This window comes from Emydura macquarii, unplaced genomic scaffold (genome assembly GCF_026122565.2).
Source record: "Emydura macquarii macquarii isolate MOO-44397 ecotype Brisbane River unplaced genomic scaffold, CSIRO-AGI_Emac_v2 contig_629, whole genome shotgun sequence".
Classification (NCBI taxonomy): domain Eukaryota; kingdom Metazoa; phylum Chordata; order Testudines; family Chelidae; genus Emydura; species Emydura macquarii.
In genome coordinates this window covers 7,697,271-7,714,062 of record NW_027130766.1, presented here as the reverse complement: position 1 = coordinate 7,714,062, position 16,792 = coordinate 7,697,271, and the positions used below count along the sequence as shown (strand labels likewise).

Below are 16,792 nucleotides of genomic sequence, written 5' to 3'. Positions count from 1 at the left end.
GAAACAAGCCATTTCTTAACTAACCAACTGGGGTCCCTTTTTCGTTGCCCTTCAAGCCGTCCTCACGGCCTGGTTCTAGCTTTTCTCCGCAACCACACGAAACACTTTTACGATGAAAGCTGACATTTTCCCCTAACCACATGGCTCTGGGAGCTGGCACTGCTCAGTCACATCCGCCAGGCTGCAGCTCCGAGCGGGGCGTGCGCCCCAGGGGATCAATTACAGAAAGCCAGTGTCCAACATTGTACAGAAGAGGCCACATTTCCAAGCACACGGGCCTCATAACCGGCCCAGGTTTGCCACAGAGCCCCCTACCCTGGCGTGCGTTGGGTGCCGAGAGCGTCTGAAGCCTTGGCCCCATGCCGACCTCGCAAATCCCTCTCTCCCAAGCACAGGTGGCCATAACATCGCCGCCGGGCTCTGGCGATACCGCACCAGGCGAGGCGGATACCAGAGGGGGCTCAAAAACCTCCTTCCCCCCAAAGAATCAACTCCCCCCACGGCTGGCGCCCCCAGCCCCGGTCATGACGCCGACGGGACAGATCCTCAGCCGCAGCAACGCCCGCAAGGGTTGGTTTCACCACAGCCGCCCAGCACACAAGGGGTTAAAGTTTGCCAAGCGCCACGGCCCCAAATCAACCAACAACAAACACAAAACGGTTTTGTTTCTTTTTTTTTTTTTTTAAATAACCCGTAAAAAGTTTTTGTTTTTTTTTTAATTAAAAAAATTTATATATTTATATATAATATATTAGCTTACATCGGAGCGGCATCTCCCCCTGCGGCTGGCTCGCCTCGCCCGACGCTGCACCTCACACGGTACATTCAGAATAAGCCCGTCCCCTGCGCCATGGAGCTGCCCCCCCATTGGCCTCTTGACTGAGGTAAGAAAAAGAAAATTCACGCCCTAAACCGGGTAAGAAAAAGCTTAAAAACTAACTCCCTCCACTGGCTATTTATATATATGGATATATATAAATACAAGGCGCAACTCATCGGCCGGGGGTTTGCTGACAGACAGACAGACGGACAGACAGACGGGACAAGGGGGGGTGCGGTGCTGACTACCAATAAGTGCCCCCTCCAGGCAGGGGTGAGTGCTGCTTCTCCACACAAGGAGTGAAACTGAGAAGTCCAGAAAGCCCGACGCCCTTCGGGCCACCGAGATCTGCCCCTGGCTGTTTTCAACCCTCCCTTCGGCGGGAAAGGAAAGGAAAAAGCAGCGAGCACACGGTGAGGAGGCAGCCGGGCGTGGCTGCGGGGCTGGCTAAGTGCAGACGGGCAGGCAGCTCCTTGCTACGAGCGCCGCTTCCCGCGCCCACTCTGCTTTCGGCTGAGGCTCAGTTCTGCGGATTCGGCTTTAAGGGCGGGTCGTGCCCACGGCCCCCACGTGGCTGCATCGTGCTGCAGGGGCGAGCGTGCGGGGGCCAGAAGGGTTAGCCCATTGCCCGGCGTCCAGTCCCTGACTGGCAGTGCCCTGAACTCACCCGCGCTGGGGAAACCGCAGTGGCCGACGCGGGCCCAGCCACGCTGTGATCGGGCTGAGCCGGGTCTAAACACGCCCGCCCCCACCCGCTGCCTGGGTGTCCTCTGCCCACCTGCTTTCCCAGTGCAGAGAAGTCCTGGGAGCGTGCACAGGCCACACCGGGCACCACAGGGCCCTGCAGGAATCGGGAGGAGAGGCCAAGCGGGTGGGCAGACAACCAAACCCGCAGCCCCTGGCCCGGTATGACGGAGCTGCCCCAGCTCCACAAACCCCTCTGCTCGGACCCCCCTCCGGCCCCGGTGCCCGATAAGTGCCATTAGCCAGGGCTCCCCCCCCATGGGCCCCTGCCTGGTGGAGAATCAAGGCTTTGAGGTGGCGGGGAGGGTGGCACTGAGCTAGGCACTGGCATGGCACCGCTGGCAGGGGGCGGCCGAGGGGGCAGACCAGATGGTGGCAGGGGATGGGGGCACCCGGTGGAAAGCGCGTGCTGAGGGCGGGCAGCAGCAGCCCGTTAAAGCATGGTCCCCATGGGGAGTGGCACGGGTGGGGCTCGGCCTGGTGCCCCCTCACCCCTTTGCTAAGCGAGGTGTGTCCTTGGGGCATGTTACTGGGTGTGACTAGGGCAGATGTCCCCTGGCCCGGGGGTATCAGAGCCAGACAGGGCATGGGGCAGGGCCCTGGGCAGGGGGACGTGCCCAGGCAGAGCCGGTCAGAAATTAGGGGGCTTCCCCACAGAAAATTTCGGCTTTTTGGCAAGATATTGAAAACTGCAATATTTCCATTCAAAATGGCCCCGCGGGGCCCGCTGGGAGTTGTGGTTTGTGGGCCTCGTGCTCCCCGTTCTCCTCGAGGGCTTTGTTTCTCTGGCCGGACTCCATCCCCCACGACGCCCCAGTGACCTCTCTTGGGGAGGGGCTGCACCATGGGAGATGGCGTCTGACCCGAGCGATCTGAGCGTCCATCTCTGGAGGAGAATGAGTGGGCATGACGCCCCCAACCCCACCTCCCACGAGACACCGCAGCACCATTTGGAGGTCAACGATTTCAGTTGTCGGGTGCGTGTTCTGCCAACGCAGCATCGAACCTCGGGGCAGGGAGCAGACGCTGCGCGAAAAACCTGCTCCGCCGAGAAGTGAATTCTCCCGCTCGAGCCGGTTTAGAGTGGGGGGGGGGGGGGGGGGACGGGGACGTGTCAGGACACACCGGCCTGCCCCGGCCAGCCGAAGAGGTAGATGGGCTGAAGTGGCGGGTTCTGGGGGGAGAGGCGAGGCAGGGGGCAGGGACCTGACAGCCCCACCTCAGAGCCCCGATTCTCCAGCATGGCCGGGAGCGGGCATTCTCCGCGGTCCAAGCCTGCGGTCCTGGCACTGGGGGTCAGCTGGCAGCCGGCTTTGCGCCCCGTAGTTCGATGGAAAAATCAGCCATCGCGGCACCCCTGGGAATCTAACCAGCCACTTCCTGCTGGCGTTTCGTCTTTTAATAAAAAAGTGCATTTGTGGTTCACGCTCGGCTCCGCGGCCTGACCCCCCCATCCCCTCTCCCTGTGCCTGGGGTCTCCCCGCTAATAATTTAATAGCTTTTCTCTTTCCAAAGTGCAGTTAGTTAATATTTTAGCCTCTCAGGGAGGGAATAAATGCTAAAAAAACAAAAAATCATCTAAGAAAATAAGAGGAAACAAACGCTCTGACGTCTGGGGCTGTGCTGTGCAAACGAACAAAATTCAGAGCGTCCGTGGAACGAGAGGTTTATTCGGGGGGAGCTGCGAGGTGCCAGCTGAGCCCAGCGCCAGGGCGGTGATGGGACGGAGAATTCTAGGGGGGGTTAGTCTTTCTGTAAGTGGGTTGAAATCAGGGCTACGTATCCACCCCCCAGCACCTCCATAACTGAGGGGGTCAGAGGAAACGAGATCCAGGTTCCAATTATCCCCCCCCACTTCAGATCCAGCCCCCCAGCCGAAAGCCCGTGGTGTGTGGTTTCTGAAAAGTTCCACCCCCCAAGACAGCAGCCCCGCCCCCTCCACGGGGGCCGGCGCCACCGGGCGAGACCCACGCGCGGTATTTAGAAAAACAAACCAAAACGAAAAAGAACCAATGAAAATTTGTCCGGGAGGGGCTGGGGGCGGGGCTCTCGCCCGAGTCCTGGCCCTGCCCCCGCAGCCCCCTCCCCACCTGCCCACCCCTGCCCTAGACTTCCTGGTCCTCGAAGACCTCGAGGAAGAGGGGTGGGAAGAGCTCGGTGGGGCACTCCACCTTCATGTGGAGGAAGCGGCTGGCGTGGCAGGCGCCGATCATGCGCAGGTCAGTCACCTTCATCAGCAGCTTGGGCCAGAAGTGGGGAATGTTGTGTTTGCGATAGTTGATGTAGTGCTCGAACGCCAGCAGGTAGGTCTCCTGGCACTTCTCGATCGTCTCCACGCGCAGCAGCCCGGTGCGGTCTGCGGGCGGGACGGACGGGCGGGCGTCGGGCGGGACCTCGGGCAGCGCGGCCCTGGCCCCTTCGCCCAGCCCCGCGGCTGGCCTGCCCTCCCCCATCCGACCCGCCCGCCGGGCCACGGGCCTCTATCGCCCTTCCTGGGCCCCGCATCTAGCGATGCACCCACCCAGCACCACCCTCCACCTCCATCCCTCCCTGATGGTGCCAGGGAGGCGGCTCCGGCTCAGGGATCTAGCTAAGCCCCACACGTGCTGCACGGGGGCTGGGTCTCCTGTCCCCCCGCCGCTCTCAGCTGGCACCAGCAGCGAGCGCGTCACCCTCCCGAAACACCCCCAGCAAGGGCAGCTGATCCTGTGGGTGTAGGGGCCAGGCGGTGATCTCAGCTGCACCCTCCCTCCCCATCCCCACGTGGCCAAGTGCATGATGGGAATATCCCCCCAGCAGCGGCGCCCCCCGCGGGCCATTACCTGAGGACATGAGCAGCACAGCCTGGAGCAGCGCCACCTCGGTGTCGTCCAAGTTGAAGGCGGAGAGCGACTTGCCCAGGTCGAAGATGGCGTCAGACACCACGCCCAGCCCGCCGTTCTTCAGCTGCTCCCGCTTGACGGCCATCTCGCCGCTCAGCGTCAGCGTCTCGCTCTCGGGGTCGTAGCGCACGGCCGCCCGCAGCGACATGATCTCCATGCAGCAGCCCTTCAGCAGGATGATCTGGTCCTCGCAAGGCAGCTGGCGCCAGGAGGCCGGGAGTCAGGCGTGGGGGGGGCGCAGAGAGAGACCCTCTGCTGCCCCATGCTCCGCCCACTTCACCCGGGCCCCTCCCCCAGGCCACGCCCCTCCTGCTTTTAAAACACCCCCCCTGCAAGTCTCCGCCCTCCCACCCACCCCTTCTCCCCGCCCCACCCTCTCCTACCTCTGAAAACATGGGCAGTTTTTTGGCAAAGTCCACCACGCGGGTGATGGCCGGGGTGATGATTTTTGTAAACTCGCTGAACGCCTCCAGGTCGACCTTGTCCCCGTCGGGCATGGAGGCCATGGGCGACTGGCCGATGTCCTCGGGCTGTGGGCAAAGATCCAGGCGGCCTGTCAGGGAGCCTGCCCGCCCAGCACTCTGCCCAGCCTCCTCCCTGCCCCCGGGGACGGGGGAGACCAGCCCCACAAGCCCCCACCCTGGGAGGGAGGGGGGATTTCCTGAGGCAGGCATCCCTGTCTGGAAGCGCCTTGGTGACCCACGTGTGAAATGAGTTTGCTGAGTCTCAGCCCAGTTGCCAAGGGCTGTGTCATGAGACCCCCACCCCATCTATCCCGACCGGCCTGAACAAACTCCCTGGGGTCAGCAAAGGCTGAGTGGGGCACGGCGCCAGAGGGTCCCCTATCACCATGGGGTCCTGTTCCCATGATGGAGGGTGCCTCACAGGGGGAGGGGGAGAGGACGGGCTTTATGAGCCGTCACCCACTTGGAGAGGGCAGTGTCTCGCCTATGGGCGGGGCGGCGGGGGCGGGTGCCGCGACCAGGCCAGGGCGCTCACCAGGAATTTCCGCTTCTGTTTCCAGTGGCTGCCCTGGGCGTTGGTGCTGCGATGCGCCTCCGTCACCACGTGGATCAGCTCCCACTCCTCGGCGCTGGGCTCCGGGCGGTGCTGCAGGGTCTTGATCATCTCCTCCTTGCGCCGCCGCTCCCGGTTCTCCTCGATCAGCTTCCGCTTGGCTACCCGCTTGGAGTCGTCCAGCACCACTGGGGGCAGGACCGAGAGAGGGCGGGGCGTGAGCGCAGGGGGCGGGGCCTGGCAGCGGCTGTGGCGATTGGCCGCCAGGTGCACCCGGCTGGACCCCCGGAGCGCCAGGCCAGCCGTCCTAGGGCAGGGAACCTGACTCCGGGCCCTGCCGCGCGGGGTGCCTGCATGTGCTCTGTGGGTGATCGCCGCCCTCCGTCCCTCCCCCCATGCGCCTCGCCCTGCGGCCCCCCCCCGCCCCATAGCCCCCTGGCTCGTGGCTGGAAGAGGGGGGTGAGCGATGGAGAGGCTTTCGGGTCCTCCTGCCTGACCTTGGGAAACAGGCGGCCCCAGGGTGGGAATAGCGCATGCTCTCAGGGACGTGAGCCTGGCCCCCCGGCCCCACTGCACTGCCCCTCCCCCCTTACAGTCCATGGCCATGCCCACGGCGATGCACTTCTTGAAGCGGCAGAGCTGGCACTGGTTGCGGGTGATCTTGTCGATGACGCAGCCGCCATCGTACTTGCAGGAGTAGGTCGGGTGCAGGTTCTTCTGGATGGTCCGTCGGAAAAAGCCCTGCGGGGAGCAAAGCCGGCCTTGGTGAGACCCGCGGGCCAGCCCAGCCCTGAACCGGGCCATGCCCCCGCCCTCCTCCCCTGCTCTGCAGAGGGGGGGAATCACTCACGTAGCATCTGACACACACCCCTTCACCCCACAGGCTCAGCGCCCCCCTCTGGTCAGGGAGGGGCAGCACGGGGGGTCTGTTTCCAGCAGCCCCCCCATGGGATAAAGACCCAGGAGAGAGATCCCCCCGGGGAATGGTCACGAGATCCACGCTAGGGCTCGTTTGTGTCTGTCTGTCCGTGCACGAGGGTGTTGTTCTATCCAGCCAGCCCCTCCCATCTGCTCGATCTACCACCGTTGCAAAATGGTAGGTCCTACCAAAATGCCTGTGAGGTCAGAGGTCCCCCTGCTGGCCCTTCTCTACCACCCCCAGCGAATGGCTGCGTGGGTGGGAAGCGACCCCGCCCACCCCTGTGGTCCCAGCCCCCCGGGGGGGGAGGATAGGCAGGAGCAGTCAGGGTTCCGCGGCAGAGCAGTCACAGCAGTTATGCCCAACGGCTCGCTGAGACCCGGCAAACTCAGGCCACCAAAGAGCTGTGGCCTGGCGCCGCCTCTCTGGGTCAGAGCCCAGGAAGCCAATGGAGTCACAGCTGGGTCACCACGTCACTAGGAGAACTCCCCACTGGGGGCAGGGGGGTTATTACTGTTTCTCTGCAGCCAGGGCACTGTTTCTCTGCAGCCTGGGGCAGGGACAGCCCGTTTGTGCAGCACCTAGCGCAAGAGGGTCCTGGGCCATGACGGGGACTCGCAGGCACAAGCACAGCACAGATAAAGCTGCGAAGCGATGACTCAATAACGGGAATAATAACGTTCCCACCCCGTCCCGCAGCTTCCCACACGCTGCCCCTGCAGACAGCACAGAGGTGCCGGGGCAGGTGGGCAGGGACGAGCGTCTCTGCCACAGCTGGACGGGAACCTCCTCTATCCGTCTAGCCATCCGTCCGTCCACCTCCTCTATCTGCCTATCTGACCCATCTAGCCACCTGGAATGGCAGGTGCAGGGAGAGGATCCCGTGTCCGCCTCATCCGATGTCGCCACAGCTCCCCTGCCCCACAGCCGGGCCCCCTAGCACCTGCCAGGGAAACTGAGGTCAAGGTCAAGAGAGCGCCCCCTACGGAGCCCCCCTGGAGGTTTCCCCTCCACGCGCAGACCTGGCCTAAGCCTGCTGAGCTCGCGGCCCGGCGGGGTCGGCACACCCAGGCGCTTCCTCCCCGCAGGTCTGGGGGTGGCCAGGCCGGGGCGGCCCTGCCGCCTCTCACCTTGCAGCCCTCGCAGGTGATGCAGCGGTAGTGGTAGCCGGTCGCCTTGTCACCGCACACGACACATTGTTCATCTTTGTCCAGGTAACTAGGGATGTACCCTGGGCAGGAGAAGAGCCGAGGTTGCAGCCCGCAGAGCACGCCGGGCTGAGGGGGAGAGCACACCCCTGCACACGCGTGTGCACACACCCACCCAAACACGCTAGTGCACACACGTTCATGTCCACACACATGCAGGTCACACAGATGCAGAGGTGCGCACACACACACACACACACACGCACGCACGCACGCACATGCACGCACGCTTTTTACAGCTGGGCACAGCTATGGGGCAGTGATCTGGCCCTGCCCAGACCCACCTTGAGCTGCCTGTGCCCCCCCCACCAACCCCCCCATCCCTGTGTTCCCCCCAGGCTCCGCACCCCATTGTGCTACCCCCTCTATGCCCCAAGAGCCCCCAGCCCCCATCACAGCCCCAGAAGCTCTGCAGGGCGTCCCTGGGAGCGCGACGCCCCCGCCCAGGTCACAGTGCGTGTTGTTTGCTGGGCCCGTGGGTTTATCTCCTACCCGCAGGGTCCCGCTGTCCGGCCTGCCAGAGCCGATACCCTGAGCTGCCCCGGCCCAGCCTCCCTGGAGCCCCGGGGGACTAGAGCTGGGCCCACCCCCCACTGGGCCCTGGTCTGACCCCGAGATGCTCCCTAGGGCACTGTAGGGACAGATCCTGGGCTGGCCCTGCGCCCCCCTGGCCTGGACTCCCGAGTGCCCTGGGAACGGGGCGCAAACCCCCCAAGGCTGTGGCGCCCCGCGGCACTGCCAAGCACGAGCCTGACCCGTCCGACAGGCAGGAGACAAGGCCCTGGGGTGCCCATAGCCTGCCCTGCAGGCAGGGGGATGGGCCAGGCCTGGGTGGGGGGACCTGGGAACGGGACGGGGGATGGGCCAGGCCCGGGGGGGGGCAGGAGACAGTGCCCGAGGCAGGCAGTACCTGACATGCTGCTCTTCACCGAACATTGGCTGCTCTTTCTTTTGCGTTTCCCATCCAGCCACCTGCAGCAGAGCGAGACCGAGCCCCGGTTACCGGCCGCAGCGACGCCCCCCACGCCCCACCCCCGCAGGAGCCCCCCGGTCCCCATTGCACGGACGGGCGAGCGACCCACAGGCCAGTCCCAGCTCAGGGCTGTGGACACGGAGCCCCGTGCTCCGGGACAGCAGGGGAGATAAGGGAGGTGGGGAGGGCCGGGGGCAGGCTCTGAGCCCCCCCCCGCCCCGCGCCTGGGCCTCCCCCTCCCACCCACTGACTGACCTCCACGGGCCCCCCCGCCCCCAGCACAGCCCTTGGAGTCTCACAACACAGAGGAGCAGGATCCGAGGGCTGGATTCAGGCACCCGCCAGTGCTGAGAACCCCCAGCAGTGACACCCCAGCCTGCCCCAGCTCAGGGGCGGGGGGAAGGGATGCGCCGGCTGCAGGGGGACCTCGCATGCCCTCCCGGCCCCCGGACGACCGAGCGTGGAGGGGTTTGCTGCAGGGACCCCCCGGAACCCCCCAGGCAGGGGTGCCGGGGACCCAGCCGAGCAAACCACGAGGGGGTGTCGTGAGATGGCACGAGGAAAATGGCCCCTGGGGGGATTTACCGCCACGTGCGCAATGGGCAGCCGGGGACCCCATCAACCGCTGCCCGGTCTGACCTGCCCGCCGGGGCCAAGAGGGGCCCCGGACTGGCACAACACAAAGGCACCCCACCTTAGGGCCTGGCCTGCACAGACGCCCCGGCATGGGGTAGGGTGGGGGGCACAGGGGTAGGGCAGGGTGGGGGGGTTGTGACAGGGGAGCATGGGGCGGGGCAGGGCAGAGGGGGCGGAGCAGGGGGGCGGGACGGGGGGCAGGAGAGCATGGGGCAGGGCAGGGGGGCAGGAGGGGGACAGGTTAGGGGTTGCTCCCCCCCAGCGCCTGGGGCAGGTTTTTCACCCTCAGTTACATTCAAAGACAAAATGTCCTTTTGGCCCAAGCTGGCGAATGATGTCAGAAACGGCTCAGCCAATCAGCAGCCAGAAGCCTCCAAGTCATTTGCACGTCACGATTCCATTGGTGCAAAGGGCCGACCAGCCCGGCCGGGGTCGGGGTCAGGGTGGTGGCACACTGGGGGTCCCTGCGTGTGGACCCGGCCCGGCAGGGCCAGCAGAGCGGGGCCGCGGCCGAGCCGTGTGGGAGGGACGGGCAGGGACAACGGGGGGCTGTGCCAGGGCCCCCGGCAAAGCCGCAGAGCCAAGACGCTGCCTCTCCCAGGCGCTGTCCCGCGCGCGCCGGTGCCCGTGTGTCAGGCCCTGGGGCTGGGCGTTGGGCCCGGCCCGGCCCAGCAGGCTGCTGGCGCTGTCCGGCCATGAACAGCGCAGAGCTCCAGTGGGCCGAGGGCCCGTCCTCCCACGACTCTCCCAGCCCAGCCTGGCACTACGGGGCCGGCTCCAGCCAGCGCGTCCCGGGGCAGCGAGAGGGGACCAGCCCCTGCACCGTCGCTGTCCCCGGCTCAGCCCCGCACCCAGGCCCAGGGGCCCACGGCTCCGGGCAGCAGCGTGGTCAGGGAGTAACAACCCAGCGTGGGCGGTGCCGCCCCTCCAATAACAAATGGCAGACCCTACAATAACAGAGGAGGGGGCGAGGCGCAGCCCTTCCCGCACACCCTACAACAATAAAGCAGCCCCGCATCTGGGCTCCCACCGGCCCAGAGAGCACGGCTGGGGGGGGGCCGAGGCTTCCGCGCTGCCTGGCCGCCCGCCAGGGGCCGACTCCGCCTGAATCCCGGCTATTTAGCAACCGCTGCCATGAGGCAGGGAGGACGGGCTGTGCCCGGGACGCAGCGCAGAGCACGTGCCGCACAGAGGGAGCTTCCCCCCCTCGCTCCCCCCCCCGGCCCAGGACCGCCCACAAAGGGAGATTCCCCGGCTCCGAGAGGCCTCGAACCGCCCAGGGCGGGTGTGTGCGGGCGAGAGCCGAGCCGCCTTGGCCCAGCTCCACGGCTGGGGGAGGGGGGATGATCATGAGCTCCCCGGGGGAACCCGCCCTCTGTCCCAGGCTGGGCGCTGCCTGTGCTCACAGCTTGTTTACCAGCCGGGCAGGGCCAGGGCGCGGGGCCCTTGGGGAGGCCGGAAGGTCATCGGGGGACGGGGGCCTTCGAGGTAATGGGCTTCTAAACACGGTGCCTTCCGCCTGCCCAGCCTGATGCAGAGACTGCTCCCCGGGCAAACAGGGCCAGGCAGCTCCGCCAGTGAGGCAGTGCTGGAGCCGGGGAGAGAACCCAGGAGTCCTGGCTCCCAGCTTTAACCACTAGCCCACACTCCCCGCCCAAAGCCGCAGATAGAACCCAGGAGTCCTCATTCCCCGCTCTAACCACTAGACCTCACTCACCTCCCAGAGCCAGCGAGAGAAGCCAGGAGAGCTGAGGGGAGCCAGCACTAACCATTAGTCAGTGCTGTCCCCGAGTGCCCTGCCTCCCTTGGTCGGGGACCCTTTATCCCTCCTGACAGGAACAGTAAATCACAGGCAACCTGAGCCGCTCACTCGTGACCTCCTCTCCAGAGCAGGCAGGGGTGGAAGGCCCCGGCCCGGCCCGGCCCCACAGAGGCCTCAGGCTCAGCAGGGCTGGGCAGCACCTGTCGGCGCTGGTGTCACTAACGCGCTTCCCCCCACGCCTGAGACGGGCGGGCCCGGGGTGCCAGGCTCAGAGCCGAGTGCGAGCGGGCGAGAGAACGTGGGGGGGGAGGAGGAGGGCACGGCCCCGCTGCTGACAGCCGGCCCCGGCTCAGCACAGGCAGCACGAGCGTGAGCCCCGGGGCGCGAGGGCAGCTCTGCCAGGCACAGGCGGCACCACGTCTCCATCCGCCCTCAGCCCTGCAGCCGTGGGGCAGAAATGCTGCCGGGGAGGGTGGGGGCAGGTTCTGACCCAGCGCAGCCACTGAGCAGGGAGCCCTGGCCCCTCCCAGAGCCCCCGCGGCTTGGCTGACAAACGGCCCCTGGTCAGAGCCTCACCGGGCCATGGAGACCCAGCCCCCCAGCCGGGCAGCATGGGGAGGGGGGAGGCAGACATGGCCCCCAACCCCTTCCCCCGCCCTGCAGCACTGGGCTGGCCGGGATCCACTGGGAATGGCCAGTGTCCAAGCAGAGACTCGATGAGCTCGCTGCACCCCAGGCTGACACGCTCCCAGCGCCGCCCACCACCTCCCAGCTCCCTTGAGTCAGGCCCCGCCAGCCGGGGTCGGCCCAGCACTCAGCCAGCCAGCCGCACGCTCCGCCCCTGCTCTGCCCCACGGTAAATGCCCCGGGGCTGGGTTTCTGTAGAGCGGCACTGCCACCTGGTGGCCAGGTTCGCCAATCACAGGTGCGCACCCCAAAGGTGGGGACGTGCAGAGACCTTGGATGTGTCATCTGGCTCCTCTGCGCCTCGGTTTCCCCCTCTCTAGGAGGGCACCTGCCTCTGGGGAGTGCTGGGGGGTGGTAGTCACGGTCTGAGCGACCCCCTCCCAGTGCACCGCGGGGAGCAGAGAGCCCCCCACATGGCAGGGGCCCAGCTGCGGCAGCACAAGGGTTAAGGGGCCGGAGATCCTAAGGCCGGGAGGTGAAGGACCTTGAGAGCGTGCAAAGGCGTGTGGACGCGCACACGGATGTCTGCACACATGCTTGTGTGCACGCACCTCTAGCCGTGCGCACCTCTGCACTCGTCTACGTTTGCACGCACACGTGTGTCAGCGTGCATCCGTGTGCATGGCTGTTCTCCGGGGCCGAGGGGGGGGGGGGGGGCGGGGAACGACTCCGGCTTTAGGAAAGCGCTGGAGTCGGGGCTCTGCTCAGGGAGTCATGCGCCAGCCCCGAGGCCAAGCGCGCGCTCGCTCCGTCCGCTCACACGGGTTCACTCCTTCCTGGCAGCTCTTCAGAGCCAAGTTTTCAAGGCGCATCCGGCGGGGAGCAAGCGTGGAAAGCAAAGACCCAACAAAGCAGGGCACATGGCGAGCTCGCACACCCTGGCACAAACACAGCCGCCACTCCTGCCCTGGGGCTGCACCAGGGCTCTCCAGAGTGTGCAGCCCGTAAACCCACCCCCTTCCATACCCTGCGCCACCCGCCGGGGGCACCGCCCGCCTGCCGCCCCGCGGGCCTGGGGAGGATTCCGATTTGTGACCTTCAGGCAGGTGGGTTTCCAGCTAGTCTCCTCTGCAAAGGTTTTTATCAACAGGGATCGCCCGTCTCCTCCCCGAAATGCAGCAGGCTCTGGGGTGGAGGACGGCAAGTGGCAAAGGGACAGACAGCGACGCGGCAGGGCAGGGCAGGGGAGTGACGGAGGAGGGACGTGCAAGGAGGCAGAGGCGAATCAGCCATAGGACCAGTGCTGGGCACGGCCACCCGCATCCCAGGCCACGGGGGACGGTCAGGGCAGAGGTGCCAGAGTGACGCTGGAGTGAGAGGCTGTGCAGACGCAGGGCAGTGGCAGCCGCTGGCAAAGAGACACCTGCTGGGGCCCTGAACCGGTGCCAGCGTCAGAGAACGGACCCATTCACTCACCCCCCCACATGCCCCTCCCCCCCATGCTGAGCCACGCCAGCCCCTCCCCACAAGAACCAAAATCCTCAACCCGCCCCCCAGCCGCCGATCCACAGGGGTGAAAATTCAGGGGTGGAAGCCGGGGGAAACCAGCTCAGCCGCCCGCCTGGGGCCGTCAGGCGCGTTGGAAGGCGGGACCGGCACAGAGCCTCTGCCCATCAGCGAACTACAGCAGTAGGTTGTTATCCCTTTAGAAGCCCGACCACTAGGGGAGACTGCCCTAGGCCAGGGTGGTGACAGCTGCAGGTGATGGAGGGGAGGGGCAGGGGGTGAAGACAGGGGGTCAGGGAGGGGGTGCAATGGGGGGCTCCCCCCAGCTCTTACCGGGTTTCCTCTGGCTCCGACAGGCAGTCCAGGGTGCCGGGCTTCTGTTCCATTCACCGCAATTCCATCCAGGAGCGCGCAGGAGAGACCGAGGTGGGCTCCGCCCCCAGATGCTCTGCCCCGCGGCCGCCACGGCAGACGTGGGTCGGGCAGGGGGGGTCTACGACGCGCTCCCCATGGCGCCCGGCTCAGCGCCTGCCGGCGGAGAGCATCTCCCAGAGGCGGGAGGGAGGGGCTCTGATCCTGCCTGGGCCACGGGACAGACCCTACAAAAACAAACACAGCCTTGAAACAGCAGCCAGGGGGCCAATGGCGATGGAGATCCCTCCGCCGAGGGAGAGGAACTACTTCCCCTCCCAGCAGTGGCGGAAGAATCCCTGCCACCAAGCTGTGCTCCAGCTCCTGCTCCCGTGCTCCTGCCCCCGGCCCATAGCGGGGCTCTCCCAGCGAGCACAGGCTCCGACGCCCCCCCAGCCCGGAGCCAGCGAGGGACCAGGGGTGCCTGCGCCCATGGGGGCCTGAGGGGCCACGGCCCCTCGGTGCCCGTGTCCGCACAGGGTGGGGGGGACAGGAAGGGGCCCAGATCTCATGGGGCGGTGACTGGGGTCCCCTTGGCCCCCCCCACAAATCCCTGTCCCCCCCCCCACCGCTAGCACCCCCCTTTTGGCTGACGACAGACAAACGGGGGGGTGGGGTATAGGTCAGACGGACGGGGGAGGGGTTGCTGGAATCCCGCAGGGTCAGAGCCACCCAAATCCCGGAGCGGGTCTGAGCCGGGAGCCCCTCCCGTGGCTGAGGGCATCCGAGGTTACCCAGAGGTTAGCAAGCAGCTGGGGTCCCTCCCCACAGCCTGGCACAGGGCACAGCCCCTCCCTCACCTCGGGCAACCCCCCCCAACTCACATAGCCCTCCCCACTACCTATATTGCCCCCCAACTCTCCCCACAGCCCCCCCACTCGCCCCGCCCCGAACTGAAGGAGTTCTGCAGACAGCCTGGCCCGGGGCCAAGCTAAGCAGACGATCAAAGGCGGCAGAGAAGCGGGGTCCCCGCAGGGCCCTCCGGGGGCAGGAAGTGCCAGGAGGCGGGGGGAGGCGAGCCGTGTCCTTGGCTGACCCCCGGCCGGGGTCTCGGCCCGGTGCGTGAGGGCTGGGCACACGTGTGGGAACAATCGCGCTCCAGGGGTCAGCTGAGGACAGGAGACTGGCGCGCCCGGCTTCCCGACCGACCCGGCGGAGACACGGCTGGCCCGGGGCGCTCGGCCCTGCTGCAGCAGGATGGGGGCCGGGGGCCTGAGCTGGCAGGTGGGGGGGCCTGCCAGGCCTCAGGGCTGCGGCAGAATCGGGGGGCAGGAGGCGCGCTGGGAGCATTAACCCACGGCTTTGGCTTGGCACGTCCAGCGGATGCCAATGTTTGCACACCGGAAGGGCGAGCACGTGCGCGTGTAACGGTTTGCACACCCACGTGTGGAGTGTCCAGACGAGTGTGCCTGGGAGCGCCAGGCTGTGCAGGAGGCACAAGTGTCCCGGGGGGGGGGGGGGCACAGCACCTTCGCCTCCTGGCCCATGTGACGCAGCCCGGACCTGCCCCCATCCCCCAAGGCACCGCGGGGGCCCCCAGAATGGCTCTGGCTGGGCCCCTCCTCTGGGGGGCATCTCTGGGAGGTGCTGGGGCAGGAGCCTGGGCGTGGCGGTTCTGGAGAGGTGGGGGCACCGGGCAGCTTCCGAGAGCTGCTGAAGCTGCCTGGCCTTGGGGCTCCCCCCCAGGCAATTGCCGGGCAGCGGGGGGAGATGGGGGACGGGACAGCTCAGGGGCTGGGACCCAGAGACTCCCAGCCGCAGGCTTCGATCTGGGTCGAGGGCCCCAGAGCCCTTCCCAGCGCAGAGCTCTCCTGCCTCCCACCCATCTGCCTGTGCCCCATCCCGCCCTCACCGATCGCCCGGTGCCTGCCTCTGCCATCGGGCTGGCGCCGGCCGGCCACCTGCTGACAGCCGTAGCAGAGAGGTCAAAACTGACCGTGCTGTGGGGCCGCGCTCCCCCAGGCCGGTCGGTGAAGAGGGGCCTGGCAACACCCTGCCCTGGCACCGCACGCCCCCAGCCGCCAGCACCAGGCACTACCCACACCCGCTGCGGATTTCATGGCCTGACCCTCCGGGGACCCTCCCTGCCCCCCGGCTGCAGTGCCTCCCATGGCATCAGTGAAGCAGGGGAGCTAGAAATAGAACCCAGGAGCCCTGGCTCCCGGGCAGCCCCACCTGCTTGCACACCCCAGACCCCCCCAGCGCTGGGAGAGGACCCAGAGGGCCCAACCGCCAGCTCTAACCATCAGACCGCGCTGCCTGTGCACGCTCTGTACAGAGCCAGGGGGGCCCGCCTGAGAGGCCTCCTGTCTCAGCTCCGCCCGTGCCATGCCCAAGCGAGCGGGACTCACACGCCAGGGCCTGGGGCTGGCGTGTCGCAGGAACAAGCGCTCTGCGGAGAGCTGGGCACCTGGCCCGGCCTCCCTCGTGCGGGCCCAGCGCCGTTTCTCCACCCCAGAGCCAGTCGCTTTGCCAAGTTCAGCGACGTGTCCTGCGCGTCTCGAGTGCCCCAGGGAGACGGCAGGGGCTGGCTCCGCCGGCACAGGGGGAATCAGCTTTCGCTCGGACCCAGGCGTCCGGGTCAGACTCCTCCCCACCCGCACCCCCAGATGCAGCAGGGCTTGGAATGGGGCATCAGGGCCTGCCTCACTTCTCCTGTCTCCTTGTGGAGGGAGACGCTGTCCAACAGCCCCAGAAGCTCAGAGGGACCCAGGGGGCTGCAGCCCCGGAAGATATCAGCACTGCGCTGGGTTATCAGCAGGGCCCCCCACCCGGGTCCAGACCGAGCACCCTCCCCCGGCCCCCACCCACGGGACTCTGACCTGCACGCACAGACCTCGGCGCTCCCAGGCGGCACAAAATGACGCAGCAGAAACAAAGTGTCCCCACACCAGGTGGGCTGGGCCCTGACCCGGGTGGAGAAGGGGTGGGCCCCAGGGCAGAGCCCCTCCCCCCAGCACTAATTGCTCGTCCTTGTTAAGATCTCCACCCATCTACAGGAGCACTCTCATGCCGAAGAAATTCAAGAACTGCCCCGTTGTGTAGACACTGCTCCCCGCCCAGCTCAAACGCGACCACCTCTGGGGTGCAGGACAGCAGCCGGGTAACAGCCACGCAGCCAGGGCTGAAATGCAGCCACCTCTGGGGTGCAGCCAGTTATCCGTCGCACAGCGACGCTGCACAACAGTAGGTCAGGACAGGAGGTGAAGACGAATCCGGCCCAGCGAGGGTGGCAGGGGACTGCACGTGGCGGCAATGCCTGGCCTGGGCTCAGCTCACCAATTCCC

General features: G+C 66.6%; 1 protein-coding gene across 2 annotated transcripts in view; it reads right to left on the bottom strand.

Annotated features, from left to right (window-relative positions):
* Positions 1-831: 831 nt before the first annotated feature.
* Positions 832-16,792, bottom strand: part of THRA (thyroid hormone receptor alpha) — a 36,545-nt gene continuing 20,584 nt past the window's right edge. Inside the window, exons 3-10 of one of the 2 annotated variants that reach the window (XM_067541252.1) lie at positions 13,428-13,693; positions 8,501-8,562; positions 7,513-7,613; positions 6,057-6,204; positions 5,446-5,651; positions 4,830-4,976; positions 4,387-4,645; positions 832-3,920 (exon numbers count right to left, since the gene is read on the bottom strand). In XM_067541252.1, the coding sequence (XP_067397353.1) occupies positions 3,670-3,920; positions 4,387-4,645; positions 4,830-4,976; positions 5,446-5,651; positions 6,057-6,204; positions 7,513-7,613; positions 8,501-8,562; positions 13,428-13,480 (1,227 nt within the window). In that variant the 5' untranslated portion in view covers positions 13,481-13,693 and the 3' untranslated portion in view covers positions 832-3,669. Of the gene's footprint in view, positions 3,921-4,386; positions 4,646-4,829; positions 4,977-5,445; positions 6,205-7,512; positions 7,614-8,500; positions 8,563-13,427; positions 13,694-16,792 lie in introns of both variants that reach the window. The other variant, XM_067541251.1, reaches the window with a different exon arrangement.